The sequence below is a fragment of the Mya arenaria genome, chromosome 12 (assembly GCF_026914265.1).
Source record: "Mya arenaria isolate MELC-2E11 chromosome 12, ASM2691426v1".
In the NCBI taxonomy this organism is placed as follows: domain Eukaryota; kingdom Metazoa; phylum Mollusca; class Bivalvia; order Myida; family Myidae; genus Mya; species Mya arenaria.
The window spans coordinates 30,535,713-30,552,343 of record NC_069133.1 but is presented as its reverse complement, the minus strand read 5'-3'; the positions used below and the strand labels follow the sequence as shown (position 1 = coordinate 30,552,343).

The following is a 16,631-nucleotide window of genomic DNA, read 5'->3' as shown; positions in this document are numbered from 1 at the left end:
CTAATTGAAAGTTGTTTTTCTCTTGTAGAATCAATCAATACTGGGAGACATCAGTGTGTCACCATTCTTTGGCTGAATATGTTAGTGAAGACTATTCATTCTCATAAGGATTGTTGTAATGGACAAGTCTTTGATATTGTCACATAGCACTATATGCATTTTACAAAGGTAGGAACCTTGTAACATTTAATAACAATTTTATTCAAAAGAAACATGTTTTATTATTGATTGGTAAGAAATATTTTGTTTCCTTAGGCCAGCATTTTTTTATGCCCCCCTTCGGAAAACAGTGGGTATATTGCTTTGCACATGTTGGTCGGTGGGTCAGTCTGTCGGTCGACCAAGCTTGTCCGAGTGATAACTCGACAATTCCTGGACCTATTGTCAGCAAACTTGACAGGAAGGTTGGGCTTGACCAGTAGAAGACCCCTATTAATTTTAGGGGTAATCGGGTCAAAGGTCAAGGTCACAGTGACCTTTAATGGGAAAAAATTTGTCAAAGCTTGTCTGAGTGTTAATGCAACAATGCCTGGACCTATGGTCATCAAATTTGACATTGAGGCTGGGCCTGACCAGTAGATGAACCCTATTGATTTAATGGGTCATCGCGTTAAAGGTCAAGGTCACAGTGCCTTGATTAGTAAATGGTTTTCTGAGTGATAACTCAACAATGCCTACACTCATGGCTCTAAAACTTGACTAGAAGATTGGACCTGACCAGTAGATGACCCCTATTGATTTCAGGGGTCATCTGGTCAAAGGTCAAGGTCACAGTGACCTTGAACACAAACTCGACATTTCCTGGACCTATGGTCATCAAACTTGACATGCAGGTCAATCATCCCTATCGATTTTAGGGGTCAAAGGTCAAGGTCACAGTGACCTTGAATGCGAAAAGGTTGTCCAAGTGATAACTCGACAATGCCTGCACCCATGGCCCTCAAACTTGACTTGACCCGTGGATGACCCCTATTAATTTAAGGGGTCATCAGGTCAAAGGTCAAAATGACCATGAAGGCAAAAATCTTGTCTGTGTGATAGCTTGTCAAGGCCTGCACCCATAGCCCTCAAACATGACATTTAGGTTGGGTTAACAGTAGATGACCCCTATAAATTTTGAGGTCATAGCGTCAAAGGTCAAGGGCACAACTCATATTGGTCATTAAAATTACATCATATTTACTTATTCCCTGCTGCTTAGAGGATACATGTTTATCTGCAAGGATCAGTCATTATCTGAACATGATTAAAAAGTATACCTCACGTACATATTGTGACTATCCCACACTTCGTCATAATCTTATAACTGCCTCAAAGGCATCCAACGTCAATGACAAATCAGCCGTCATTTCGGTTCATGCATATTTCATTAAATTGCCCAAATATTCTTGACAACATGGGGGGCATAATGTTTGACAATTATCTCTTGTTATTAATTGATTTACAGGATTTTTTCTTCAGATTTTGGGTCGGGGTCGATAAACAAGAGCCGTCGTATGACAGCGCGCTCGACTACGCCGCTTTGACTTAGAATACAATAACGATGTAATAATACCAAGTTTGGTCTCTTTATGTCAAACCTAACTAAAATTATTCGATACATAAGGCGACTTTGATGCTGCCCTCCCACCAGCCCGCCCAAACAAAGACACAAGTCATTCAAATAACTTGATTTCCCATTATGAAAATGTGGTTAAGAATATACATATAATAATGCCATTCAAAGGAAATTAAAAAAAAAAAATTCAAGGGCCATAATAGGCTTAAAACGGAGTTATGTTTCTTGTTGTTAGATGGGCGTAAATAATTTTGAATTTTATTAAGTGCATTTAATGAACGGTATAGAAGTTTTTTTTATTAAAATCCCAACTTGCCCTTAACTTTTACTTGCCTAAAACTTTAACCTAAGTCAATCAGGGGCCATAACTTGTATTAAGGATTTGGAGTTATGTAACCTCATTGGGTGATGGTCCTGAACAATTGTATGAAGTATTAAGTCAATTGAATGAAGGGTATAGAAGTTATTAAACAATATCCCAACCTGCCCTAAAACTTTAACCTAAGTTCCATAGTCAATCAGGGGCCATAATTTGAATAAAAGATAATATGGAGTTATCTAACCTCATTATGTGATGGCTCTGAACATCTGTGTGAAAAATTAAGTCAATTGAATGAACGGTATTGGAGTTTAAAGTGAAAATCCCAACTTGCCCTAAAACTTTAACCTGCCCTAAAACTTTAACCTAAGTCAATCAGGGGCCATAACTTGTATTTAGGATAATATGTAGTTATGTAACCTCATTGTGTGATGGTCCTGAACAACTGTGTGAAGTATTAAGTCAATTGAACAAAGGACATAGAAGTTATTAATAAATATTCCAACTTGCCCTAAAACTTCAACCGAAGTTCCATAGTCAATCAGGGGCCATAATCTGTGTAAAGAATAATATGGAGTTATCTAACCTCATCATGTGATGGCCCTGAACAACTGTGTGAAGTTTTAAGTCAATTGAATGTAGGGTATTGGACTTATAAGTGAAAATCCCAACTTGCCCTAAAACTTTGGCCGGACGCCGACGCTGGGGCGAGTAGTATAGCCCACCTATTCTTCGAATAGTCGAGCTAAAAAATAAAGTTATATTTTTTTCAGTTTGAATTTGAACTAAATAAAAAGATCATTTATTGTGCTCATTTAACCCTCTACTACAAACAGAGCATATAAAGCCCATCAGTCACAAGTGTCTTGAGCCACAAATAGTAATTTGTTAATTTGTTTGTTTTAATGATTGTTAACGCTGCTTTGAAGGCTGATTCAACAATATTTCAGTCATATTGCGGGGTCAGTTAATAACCTTTTTTGGGCAGCCCAGGCTTAGCCGTTCTATGTGGTTTACCCCTGTACTAAATGTAGAAGTAATGCACCAGCAATTGTTAACACGCCCCCCCCCCCCCCCACCCAGGTCCGGGAAATAGCGGAGACTGACTTTCGGTCCAGCCAAGCCTGGGTAAAATCCCCGCCCTGCGGGGAATGAACTGCTGGTAAAATCCCCCCGCCAAATGCCCCCCGCACCCCAGGGACCCTAGGTACAAAGGCCCATGGCCCGCTATTTTTGACACGAAGACAAAACCGCCGCATTCACCGGTACTCGATTGTTATCAAGACAACATACATGGTTGACATTTGGCTACAATAATGAGCGATCAGGGATAATCTTTTTATTATTTAGACATTTCTTATGTATCCCTGTCACGAGTCTGCCATATTAAACAAATCGTTAAAAGACTCGTTGACGGCCATTTAGGTGGACTAGGTTGACATTGTGTAACAGCATATTAATGTGATAGCATTATATGAAATAGACATACTAACATACTATTTTGACAAGATGGCATGTTACATTTTAGAAGATTGATACATGTACCTCATTGACAAAATAGCACGGCAATTTAAAAAAATAGTATCCTATTTTAACAAGAACTGTGTGTGTATATCACATGATAAATTATGTCATAAATGCTACGTCAGAAGGCAACATTTTACTTCAGATGATGACTGAAAACAAGAATAACTTTTCTTTTTCTTCACCATTTGAAATGAAACAAAGGGCAGTCTACATGTACCTTCGTTTTATTACCGAAGTTTGATAAGGTGAGTAGTTTCCTCAAACACTTTGACAAACCTGTTTCCAAAATGATTTTGACATCGTTCCATCAGGCGGCAATCATGTGAAAAGGTTTGTTGAAGTGTTTTAAGAAACTTAACATTCAATCAAACTCTAGTAAATAACAGAAGGCGGGGTAATGTACAGTAAGCGGCGTAGACTGCGCTTTGTTTCATTTAAAAAGGAGAATAAATAGTAAAGTTATCTTTGTTTAAAGTCTTCATTTGGAGCAAAATATTGTCTAGAGGATATCAGAAAACTCATCCTGTAATTTCAATTGGCCTCATCAAATTAATACAAGTTAAAAATATATGTTAAGTGTTTATACAGTGAAAATATAGGTGAACCATACCTCATAAAAAAGTTGCGAGAAAGCTTCCTACTCTACTGGAGTGAAATTACAGGATGGGTTTTCTGATATCCTCTAGACAATAGACAGAAGCCAGACTAGCATATAGTATTGTTTGTACATGTACAGTATACACAACCAGTAGCTGGTTATCAGCATCCAGAGAGAAGGCAAAACCTCTGCTATAACCAATATATAAACCCTGGCTGCTATCCCAGGCACTTCAGTAGAGTAGTAAGCATGCTGTAGTGAACATCCACACAGCTTTTTTGTGAGAACTTCATACGTTCCTCCATGGAATCTGGTCATTCTGTTTTATATCCCAATTCACGGAACGTACCCCACCCACCACTGTATCGTCGCCTGCCACCTAAAGTGTACTCTACTCTTGGAAAACTGATTGATGTGGTGAGTTAACCTATGTTTTCATTTTATAAGCTTGTCTGATTTTTTTACTAAAATAAATGAGATAATGGCATACATCAAATGTAAATGGCCGCCAAAGAGTCTTCTTAAGTTTTTAATGTTTTGTATTTTATAAATTTGTATACATGTTGCCAGACATAATACACACATGTAAGTCAATAGCATGGCCCATTCTTCTGGCAATAATATTATTGTCAAGTGATGCCTTTGACCAAAAAACAGATGAGCAAAGGTATTGGCTCTGCAGTGCACTTGTTAAGTCTATGTCCTAGCGTATTAAATTGTCATATGGGATTCAGGGACAGTGGCATTCTTTTTTTCAAAAACATAGATACAATTTCTTTGTTAAATTTAACTTGGTGACAATGATTTATTAATTTTTGAAATTGTCCAAGATTTAGTAAATAAATGCTATGACCAAGACTGGTAAGAGGAAATAATATTTAATATCATTACTTCAATCAAATATTTGTGATATGATGGTAAAATTGACTGGTAGAGGAATAATCAGTGGTCACTCTTTACTTGAGTCCCGATAACTTGGCCGTGCTGTAGAAATATGGATGTTCCTCTCTCCTCTAACAGGTCATGGGTTTGAGGTCTTCCAGGAGCATGTTCTTGATCTCATAAGAACTTTTCTACAACTGATCGTCACCAAAGAAATGGCTTCGAATGGCACAATCAAGTCAAAATAAGTTTTTATAACGGTTTTTCGACCACAGGCATGTCCATTCTGGGAGGTGGAAATCATAATGACAAACATATTGAATTTCACTTCAAAAATGGTAGTATCCTCGGCAATTGATGAGACAGAAAAAACATACATGTACATACTCATTTTTGTTCTACAGAGATATTGTTTTCACAGCTGAGGAATGTAAAAGCATCAGTAAATTTCCACCATAACATTTAGAAGCAGATGGATTGAAAATAATTTATCATTTTAACCATTAGCAACATTATAGCTTATCAATATATTTCTTCCCACAAATTTCTTGAACTCCATTTAATTCAGTTAAGATATGAAAGCTTATGTGCATTTGCATCTAGGTGTCCATGATATATTTAGAATGGTAGAGTGGAAACATGTGTTCTGCTATGAGTATGTACTTGAAAACATGCACACATTTCTCAAAGATGCCAGAGTTCTGTGAGTCATCCTTATGAATGCCGCATCCTGTGTTGTGCAAAATTCACACATATATACGAATCTTGTTTTTTGAAAATCTGATATTAGTGTTGAAAATAGCAAAAGAACTTCTACACTAGCCATGATAAATTTATGAATGGTATGTGTTAAATTTATGACAAAGTAAACAAACACTTCATGATAGCTCTCGACAAATAAACAAATAATTTCTTGCATGCAGAGCTACAGATAACTCTTTACTTAATAAAGTGTATATTACACCCTTATGCAATCTGGTAAAGTGTATGGTACACCCTTGGATCATTCATTAAAGTGTAACAGCGATTTCTAAAGTGTACTGGTACATTAAATTACAAATACGAATGACTTATTTCATTTAATGACATTTTATAGCACACATATAAGAACTTACACAAAATTGAAATGACAATGTTGCTCAGCAAATAACAAGTCCTGATTAATCTGCTGAGCAACATTTCAACTGTTGTAAGTTGATTACACAGAATTGAATCGATTAAAAAAAATGCTACGCATCGGTAAGTCCCCCTTACGGTTACGCACATTGCGTAGCATTCAGAACTCCTCGGTCATTTTAATCGAAAACAACCTCAGATGTATGCCGGTACATCAGTTGAAGTAGTTCGTTTTTTTAAAAAATGAAGTCATTAATTAAATATAGTGTTTTAGAGTCGTAGTTGTTGATCTAAGTTTAAACTGACTGCCAGTGTAGTGTATTATTGCAAACATAATTAAGATTCCCAAGACTTAAGTCTTAAAGTTTAACTGCTAAATAAAATTGCTACGCTATCTACTTGCAACGGACTTAAACGTACCGGTTTTTGAGTATGTAAACCGTCCAAATACATCCGAGATTGTTTTCGATAAAAATGGCCGAGGAGCTCCGAATGATTGTGTAGGCGTGAGACCACAGTTATTTTTACTATATGTTTCATATAGACACTAACCTGGCTTTTGACTTTATACACATCCCAATTGAAAAACAAGGACATGGCATCTCTAGAACAATTCAAGACACAAAATATAATCACAAGAAAACACCATGTTGACCATTGACCCGACTGTCAAAATTGAGTTCAAATACAGAACCCTTCCGCCAAGGAGTCAATCGGCTACAAACAACTAATTTTCAGACTTCCACAAGCTATGATTTTTCCAATATTTACACTGAAAACTATCAATTTCTGCAATAGAGTGTCAAATTCAGTCAAGTTCTCTGCAAAAAGAACATTTTTTGCCTCTTTTTCATTCAATTTTAATAAAATATTGATACTTGAACACAAGCACTCTTTTTTCTGTATTAACATCCAGATCTTGGTCAACGGGGGGCAGATAACTGTGGTCTTGAGCCTGTAGGATAGTGAATCGATTTTAACAAACCGGTTTAACATTTATTCAAAACAGCTAGCGTAAAAACGCAATCGTAACAACTCGGCCATCTCCGGCAAGCTTCGAGATAGCCATATCTTGATACTAGCCGAGGAGTTCCGATTGCGTAAAAACGGTCAAAAATACTTACTCAAAACGGCTAGTGTAAAAACGGTCAAAAATACTCAGAAGATTTTTTTTAATTGTACCGGTACGAACAGCTGTTTGATTTGATGTCGTAATGGGTGTTTTTTTAAAGTGTATTTACGCCCATTACGACCCTCATCTGTAGCTCTGCTGGCATGCTTTGGTCAAGCGGGGTTAATGTTTTGTTCCTCGGATTTTTGCCAAAAAAAAATGGATGGAGCGAGGAAAAAAAAAATTCAACTTCGTCAGTTTTGATAAAACCGGAAACGTGCGAAGAGCCAAAAATACTTTTTTCTTATGATTAATATATTAATATAAGAAATATTGTTCAATAAAATTGCCCTTAAACCCATTTAAATGCAGTCTAGAACTGAGCCTCTAATGGAAGTTGGGAAAATGTTCGAAAACATACTTTTTATTCATTGGTTTTTAGTACATACATTATACGCCTGTACGGATAAACCAAATTCTGATATAATTATTACATATTTTTAGTATGAGGATCATTCGTAATATAAAAAAATAATGCTGCTTTTAGGAAAAATTTGAAACGACATATAAATCTACCTGAATCACTTCAACATCAGTTGCAACTGTATCTAGACATTGTTAATATTGCTAATTATATCTGAGCTAAAACCTCGAAAGACCCAAGTTTCAATTTCCCAGTCTGTAATGAATTGTTTTTCAGTTATTTCTTTTTGAAGTCAGCAAACCGAATATTTACATTCGACACCGATATCGTGTTGCATTGTGGAAATCGGTCATAAGTTCAAAGGCTGACATATACCGTAAATGTAAAATAAAAACCAGTAAATGAATAAAAAGTTAAGTTTAATTTTACAAAAAGCACATTTTCTAAACAAGTTACATTGGAATATGACAGTGCATATTATAATCATAATTATATTCTCCAATGCCCTTATCAACTAAAGGCAGTCATGGGTCAGTATTGATCAATGGTTTTTCACACTTTATCAAACTTCCTTTCGACTGTCATTGCAATTCTTACATCTTGCAAAAATTTTGACACTTAGCCATAGTTTGTTTATTTTGGATCACGCGTTCGCAAAAAATTATGAGCTCGAGGGAGTTGTAATGTTTTGTGCATAATTTGTGTATATGGGACTAGCAATTGTGCTCGACTACTGGACTTATTTGGGTTTCGATGCAGCGTCAGTACATTTTATGTGAAAATAGAAGGAAAAATGTTCGGGACTAAGCTTCGACCTCGAGGGATTGCCGGTTCTCGAACGACCGCCTATTCGAATGACCACAGTTTTACTATATGTACACCAGGGCTAGCTATTGTAAAATAAACAAACACTTAATCACTATCTCTGGTTAAGTTAGCATACACCTCATGGCTATCTATATGGTCAACCAAACAACAATCACTTCATGACTAGCTATGGTCAATCAAACATTCTCTTCATGACTAGCTATAGTCAAGTAAACATACTCTTCATGACTAGCTATGGTCAAGTAAACATACTCTTCATGACTAGCTATGGTAAAAAAAAAAACATACTCTTCATGACTAGCTATGGTCAAGAAAACACTCCTCATGACTAGCGATGGTCAAGTAAACATACTCTTCATGACTAGCTATGGTCAAGTAAACATACTCTTCATGACTAGCTATGGTCAAGTAAACATACTCTTCATGACTAGCTATGGTCAAGTAAACATACTCTTCATGACTAGCTATGGTCAAGAAAACACTCCTCATGACTAGCTATGGTCAAGTAAACATGCTCTTCATGACTAGCTAGTTGTGGTCAAGTCAACATACTCTTCATGACTAGCTATGGTCAAGAAAACACTCCTCATGACTAGCTATGGTCAGGTGAACATACACTTAATAGCTGGCAGTGGTAAAGTAATAATACTCTTGATGGTCAAATAAACACTTAATGGCTAGCCATGGTCAAGTGAACATACTCTTCATGACAAGTTACAAGTAAATATGTACACAACAACACTTTATGGCTTGCAATAGTCAAGGTAACATACACTTCATGGCTTGCTATGATCAAATAAACAAACACGTCATTACTTGCTTAAGTCAAGTTGGCAAACACTTCATGTAGCTATGTTCAAGTAAACATACACTTCATAGCTATGCAATGGTCAAATAAACATACTCTGAATGGCTAGCTATGGTCAAGTAAGCATACATTTCATGGCTATTGTGGTGAAGTTAACATACTCTTCATGGTCAAGTTTTCATTAATAAGCTGATTGTTCTATGAATATGCAGAGCTTTACTACTCACCCTTAAAGACCTAGTTTAAGGAATGTTTGGCATGATAATCCCCTGCTGTGCATCTCCTGCTAATTGCACTGATGTCACAGTAGGGACATGTTATTTATGGTGCTTTATCATTAGATTCTGGTTAAGGATATGAATCATTCATTTTTCACCCAAACTTTGCAATCCTTAAAAGTGGTGGAATAGTCTGTTTTATTCTTCTTATGGTCACGTAAGTTTTCAAGTAAGTTTTCGACTATGATGAATATGCTGTTTGCAAACATTTCGTTCTATTGCACCAGTCATGTGAGCTTTACTGACAGTAGGAAAAATCTACTGCTTTGACCCCCTATCACTCTACCGGTTTTCAAACAAATTCTACTGCTGTAATTTTGTTTATTTTCTTTGTTTTAGCTCACCTGAACACAAAATGCTTAGCGTGAGCTATTGTGATAGGGTGATTGTCTGTCGTCATCGTTGTCTGTCTGTCATCCATCCTCCATCGTCCATTGTCAACATTTTTCTTGCAACAACTTCTCCTAGAAGACTGGAAAAATTTAAATATAACTTTGCAGGAATGTTCTTTAGGTGGTCCTCTTCAAGATCCCTTCAATAAAGAGGTTCTATCAAATTCCTTCACCCCTTGTTGAACCATGTTGAATTGCCATGGCAACCAAAAGAACAAAATTTGAAAATCTTCTTCTCAGAAACCGCTGACCCAATTCCAACATTATTTCACAGAGATGCTCCTTAGGTGACCCTGTATCAAATTGCATCACTTCATGTTAATTAATAAAAAATGTGGTTGCCAGTGGGCGTGGCTACCTTTCAGAATATATTTCTAAATGGATAACTTTGAAAATCTTCTCCTTAAAATTGGCTTGACCAATTTTAAAATAATTTCACAGAAATGATCCTTAGGTGACCCTTTATCTATTTTTTTCTCACCCCATGTTGATTCGTAAAAAAACATGGCGGCCAGTGAGCAGGGCTTCTTATCACTATACAGTTGAACACCGTTAATCCAAAATCGTAGGGACCCAAAAATTTATTTTGAAATGGCGATATTTTGGATTAACAGTTTTCAGAAAATGACAACGTTTGCGAAGTATAGATAAGGTTGCAATGTCGGTTAGACTTAACCAATATGATAGAATTCGGTTCGAGTGATCTTTTGTATGCATGTTTGTTGAATTACTATATTGAATTTATTGTTGAATAAATGACAATTGATTCGTTAGTATACTTCTTCATTAAAACAACATTAAACATTTAAAACAAAATGACAACCCATGTATGCATTCAGAACATAGCACAGTTTATAAAAAGCATGTGTAAATAGCACTGAAATTACACGTTGTTTACTCTGTATCAATTGGCTTATTTTTGGACTAGGGCACTTGTGGCCTAGTTCATAGCCATAACCGCAATGTCTGCATTTTCAAGCCGCATCTGAGGGTTCACTGACGTAATGTAGTCATACGCTGTATTTTGATTGGATTGCTGTTAGCGAATTTGAATAATCAAAGTAGTACCAGAACTGATTACAATCACAACATCCAATAAAAATAGTTCTCCTAACAATTCAAGCTAACTGTATGTTCTTTTAATGAAGCACAATAAATGCATACGTAGCGAGTGAGTTAATCGGGTTAACCACATGAATGTTCTTGCATATGGTCAGATAATATGCAATAAGAATATGAACATATTGGAAAAGTACGCATCGAGGTTTTTCCGTTCAATGCTCTGTATTGATATACTGGTACCCTCTTTCGCTTTTATCCGAAAAGAAATTAGTATCAGCTAACCGTGGTGCCCGTCGCGCATTCGAAATCTTTTCCTCTGATTCCACTGGCCGACAGGGGTCGGGCTACTTTCTACTATATGTCTATATGAAAATTTTGAACAAATACATGTTTTTAGCTTACCAGAGCATGAAGTGCTCAAGGTGAGCTATTGTGATCGGTCTTTGTCCATCGTCTGTCCGTCAGTCAGTCCATCTATCTGTCTGTCCGTCTGTCAAGAGGTCAGGATTTAGTAACAACAACAACAACAAAATGGCAGACTTACTGTTTTGCTTTAAAAAGCATCTCCTCTGAAACTACATGTCCAAATTCATTGAAACTTTACAGGAAGCTTCCTTGGGTGACCCCCTACAAAAAATACAACAAGGGGTAATGATTGATCAACAACAATAACAATCTGGCCAACTTCCTGTTTTGCTTTAAAAAACATCTCCTCTGAAACTACCAGTCCAAATTCACTGAAACTTGACAGGAAGCTTCATTGCATGACCCTCTACAAAAATACAACAAGACATTGACATTGATCAACAACAACAACAACAAAATGGCCGACTTACTGTTTTGCTTTAAAAAAAATCTCTGAAACTACCAGTCCAAATTTAATGCTACGAAGCTTCATTGCATGACCCTTTACAAATATAAAGCAAGGCATCGTCATCAGTAATGATAATATTATGTTTAAATTGCAACATTTTTATTAATGCTTTATGTCCAATCAAGTGAGCTATGTAGGGCAATCTTGGCCCTCTTGATTTTAAGTGGCTATGAAATTGAATTTTACATCCAGTATTATGATACATGATAATATAACTGCAGTCAGCTGGTCACACAATTGCTAGAGGGCAGATATTAACTTGTGTCTGCCATGATCCTGCCAATTGGCATAATCAGCAATTATTGGTCCTTTGTTTTTATAACATTCATAAAAGGTTTACAATGAATAGATGAATTTTTGCCTTTTCGACCAATAGTGTGTTTACAGTGTTAATGCACCAGTCATTTGTAACCACGGCCCCCCCCCCCAGGTCCGGAGAATAGCGGGGACTTTGACTTTCGGTCCAGCCAAGCCCGGGCAAAGTCTACGCCCTGTGGGGACGAACTGCTGGTAAAACCACTGCCAAATGCCCCTGCACCCAAGGGACCCTAGATAAGGCCAATTTCCTGCTATATTTGGCGTGAAGACGAAACCACCGCAGTCACCCGGCACTGCGGGGCCACCTGGAAGGTAAAAACACGGCCCTTTCCCCGGCTATCTCCGGTATACCTCGGACCTGGGGGGGCCGTGGTTGCAATTGACTGGTGCATAACTTGATGTACCACAGTGAGTTCAAAGGCCTAGATCAATAAAACAGAACCCTTCAATGGCAATGTCTAGTAGGAAAAGAATACATCTCTTGGTGACAAATGACCAATGTTTGATAGTTTATTTGTAAAATGTTCATGATAAAAGTTTGTTTTGTAACCACGAAACTATTTTTTATGCTCTATGTTATGTTTACTAACAGTATTTTTCTTCTGTTTATGATTATCAAAAATTGAATTTATGGCATTTATTTGGTTAGAGGGCTATTTCGTTAGAAACAATTGCGGAGTGTGTTTTTTTTTATCAAAGTTCGTTTTTGAATAATTAATTTTTCTACAAGGACAGTGATTTTTGCTATTATTAGCTATTGTGATCGGTCTATGTCCGGCGTCTCTCGTCTGTTGTCCGTCGTTCGGCGTCAACAATTGGTTATAATCATCTTCTTCTCCTAAACCGCTTGGACAATTTTGATGAAACTTCATAGGAGTGATCCTTGGTTGGTGCTTTTTTTAAATTGTTCAAAGAAATGAATTCCATGCAGAACTCTGGTTGCCATAGCAACCTAAAGGAAAAGCATCAACAATTGGTTATAATCATCATCTTCTCCTAAACCCCTTGGACAATTTTAATGAAACTTCATAGAAGTGATCCTTGGTTGGTGCTTTTTCGAAATTGTTCAAAGAAATGAATTCAATGTAGAACTCTGGTTGCCATGGCAACCTAAAGGAAAAGTGTCAACATTTGGTTATAATCATCAACTTCTCCTAAACCCTTGGACATTTTTAATGAAACTTCATAGGAGTGATCCTTGGTTGGTGCTTTATAAAAATTGTTTAAAGAAATGAATTCCATGCAGAACTCTGGTTGCCATGGCGACCTAAAGGAAAAATTACAAAACTTTTTTTTTTGCAAATACTATGAGGCTTAGTGCTGAAATATTTGATGTGTAACATTGTGTATTGGTTATCTACCATGTTTATTCGAATTATGCCCCTGGGGAAAAATTGGCCTCACCCCGTGGGCTACAAGTTCATTATAGATACATTTTGTTAAAATCTGATAGTTATGTAAAGTTTACTCTTGAAGCAAGGGCAGCAAGTCTTGCTATATGGTCGCCCTTTTTGTTGGAGATTCCACTACTTTGTATTTTTAGTAACAAGGGAATAGATTTTTTTTATTTTTTTTTTAAAGTCTTCAACATAGTCTCTTCTAAGGTAATTTTGTTCTGTTTTTAGGTTCATAGATTCAAATAATTATTATACACTTTATTCTTTAGAAGAAATTTCAATTTTACTTAATGATAAATTTAATAATCAGACTTTTCCATTGAACTTCATGTAGATTTTTGTAAACTTCATGTAGATTATTCTAAGCTACAATCTTATCTTCTGTATGGATAGTGAATAAGCCTTACATAAAGAAATTTTTTATTCTTATCATTTGAAGGAAGGTGATGTTGTCCTATATGGAAGAAGCGTTAATATTAGTTGAAGGTGCTGATATTTGATTTTTAGAGCTTAAGGCAGTTTATTGATTTTATTGGATGATACACTGTTTATTGTTTGTGTATCTATACTAAAAGTTCTTTCAGTGTGCAAGCAATTTAACATAGTTTTGTCAGTGTGCAGGCAATTGAACGAAATCCTGTCATTGTGCAGGCAATTAAACAAAGTCTTGTCAGTGTGCAGGCAACTGAAAAAGTCCTGTCAGTGTGCAGGTATCTGTACCAAGTGCTGTCAGTGTGCAGTCAATTATCAAGTCCTGTCAGTGTGCAGGCAACTTCACAAAGTCCTGTCAGTGTGCAGGTATGAGAATAAAATTCTGTCAGTGTGCAGTCAATCATCAAGTCCTGTCAGTGTGCAGGCAACTGAACAAAATCCTGTCAGTGTGCAGTCAATCACCAAGTCCTGTCAGTGTGCAGGAAACTGTGACAAGTCCTGTCGGTGTGCAGGCAACTGTGACAAGTCCTATCAGTGATTATCCAGGCAACATGTTTGACCAGTATGTTTTTTCAATATTCTTTGAGAACAAATATCAAGCTATATTGATAACAAAGGTTAAACTCTTTTACTCAGGTGAGCGATTTAGGGCCATCATGGCCCTCTTGTTTAGTTCCTTTATGTCAGCATATACAAAAAAGCTTAACAAAAAACAGTAAAATTAAAACACCATCGCTGAATATGACATTCCCACCCTTTACCTTCAATGATCGTACCAAAATAAGATTCAGCCCCTGCACTAAATAATTGATTAATTGTTAACAGTACATGTATTTAGCTGGCCATTATAAAAATCTACTCCAAAAAGGACACATTATCTTTTTATGAATATTCCTTTCTCTTTTGTGAATATTCCATTTATTGAATGCAATCAAGGCAAATGTAAATATAAATTAAGGTTTATGTATTGTAAATGAATATAATTTTTATGCGCTGTGTTTTAGTAGAATATGATACCTGTGATACATATTTATATTATTTATTTATATTATGACTGAATGTAAAAATAAAACAAGAAATAAGAGAAAGTATTTTCCATCAGTAACTATGTGAAAGGTTAAGCAAGGAGATAATTAACTACAAAATGAAGATTTACCCCGCCCCCCTGCATTCTGTAAATTCTACCTCTCTCCTCTCTGTGCCCAAATCTACCTCTCTGGGGGAAACAAATCTATCTCTCTACCTAGCCAGAGGTTCACATGTCTGTTGTACACAGTGTGCAGAAATGTGTTAGTGTGAAAAATAAATAATTACTATATTCTTAACAAATTTGTAAGCTTCATAATCTAATATAAATCCTACAGTATAAAATAGGATGCCAATATACTTGTAGGTTAGAATTGCGCCAAGAACTTGTCAGGTAGTTCAGGGGCGGATCCAGGATTTTGGGTTAGGCGGGGCGTAACTTTTAATCACTCTAAAGGTTGCACTAGCAGATCCAGGGGCATACCTATAGTTCTAATATCATAACGAGGTTTCTATTAGGACGACTAAGTGGCTTATATAATTTGTATATTTTCGTTAAGCGGGAAAAACGACGGAAGATACATGTATAATTGTGAACCCATGTTCAGATACTTTTACTATTCAACATATTCTAAGTGCATAGCTATCTATGTGTATCTATTCGCACAATGGATCTATCAGTAGCATGCGCCTAGGATATTTCCTGGCGTAGATGTTCACAATTTCCTCAATATCCAATTTTATGTCCCTATGAATGAAGAGTAGCATGAGAGCGTTGAACCGGCTCTGGCCCATGGTACTCCTGTGCGGGACTTGACGGCGCAGCCATATTTGTTGTCGTATAAATGTACCCAAAGGAAATTAATTGAATGATGTGTTTGTTTGTATGGGTTTTACGGCGCATCAACATGATCATGTTATATAGTGCTGAATTATTAAAGTAAGGGAAGGCGGGAACGTTTCAATTGCGTGCACTCTGTGTTGTGTACGAGTACATCTCAAAAGGCAATGTTGTATAAAGATACGCGAGCGAAGAAAAAATAGGAAAATATAGTATATTTTATTGTTTCCATACCAAAGAACATGTAAGCTCCGGGAATTTTAGGGGGGGCGTGCGCCGGGTGCGCCCCCCCCTGGATCCGCTAGTGTAGTTCTAGAAAGATCTTAAATTCTTCATACAAAAAACAAATGGAAATCTTTCTAAAATGGATTAACCCTGATAGGTTTCCAAAATCATTGATATCAGGAAATTATAACAAGTAGCATCCTTTTTTTTAGAAGTTTGTATTAGATTTTGCGATGTTGAATTTATAACAGATTCAAATGATGGCTTACAGTATGTCCATTTGTGTGTAAGTTTGTGTATATGCCTTATTTCCACTGTAAATGTTTCTAACATAGCTCTTATATTGAATCTGAACAGTAATGTAGTGAGGATTGACCAACCTGTAGGCTGGGCTTTAGAAACATGCAGTTCAAACTAAGAAAATGGTACAGTTTCCCTGTCTGTTTTTAGCTCGCCTTAGCCGTAGGTTGAGGGTGAGCTATTAGGATCGATGAATGTCTGTCGTCCGTCGTCTGTCATCTGTTATCCATCGTCTGTCCACACTTAGTTTGTTAACACTCTAGTGGTCACATTTTTGCCTCAATTGTCACGAAACTTGGTGAGGATGTTTGTCCA

At 36.6% G+C, this 16,631-nt stretch overlaps 1 protein-coding gene across 1 annotated transcript in view; it reads left to right on the top strand.

Moving 5' to 3' along the window:
• Positions 1-4,233: 4,233 nt before the first annotated feature.
• Positions 4,234-16,631, top strand: part of LOC128210598 (golgin subfamily B member 1-like) — a 234,999-nt gene continuing 222,601 nt past the window's right edge. Inside the window, exon 1 of the mRNA XM_052914948.1 lies at positions 4,234-4,419. Coding sequence (XP_052770908.1) covers positions 4,306-4,419 — 114 coding nt within the window. The 5' untranslated portion in view covers positions 4,234-4,305. The remainder of the gene's footprint in view (positions 4,420-16,631) is intronic.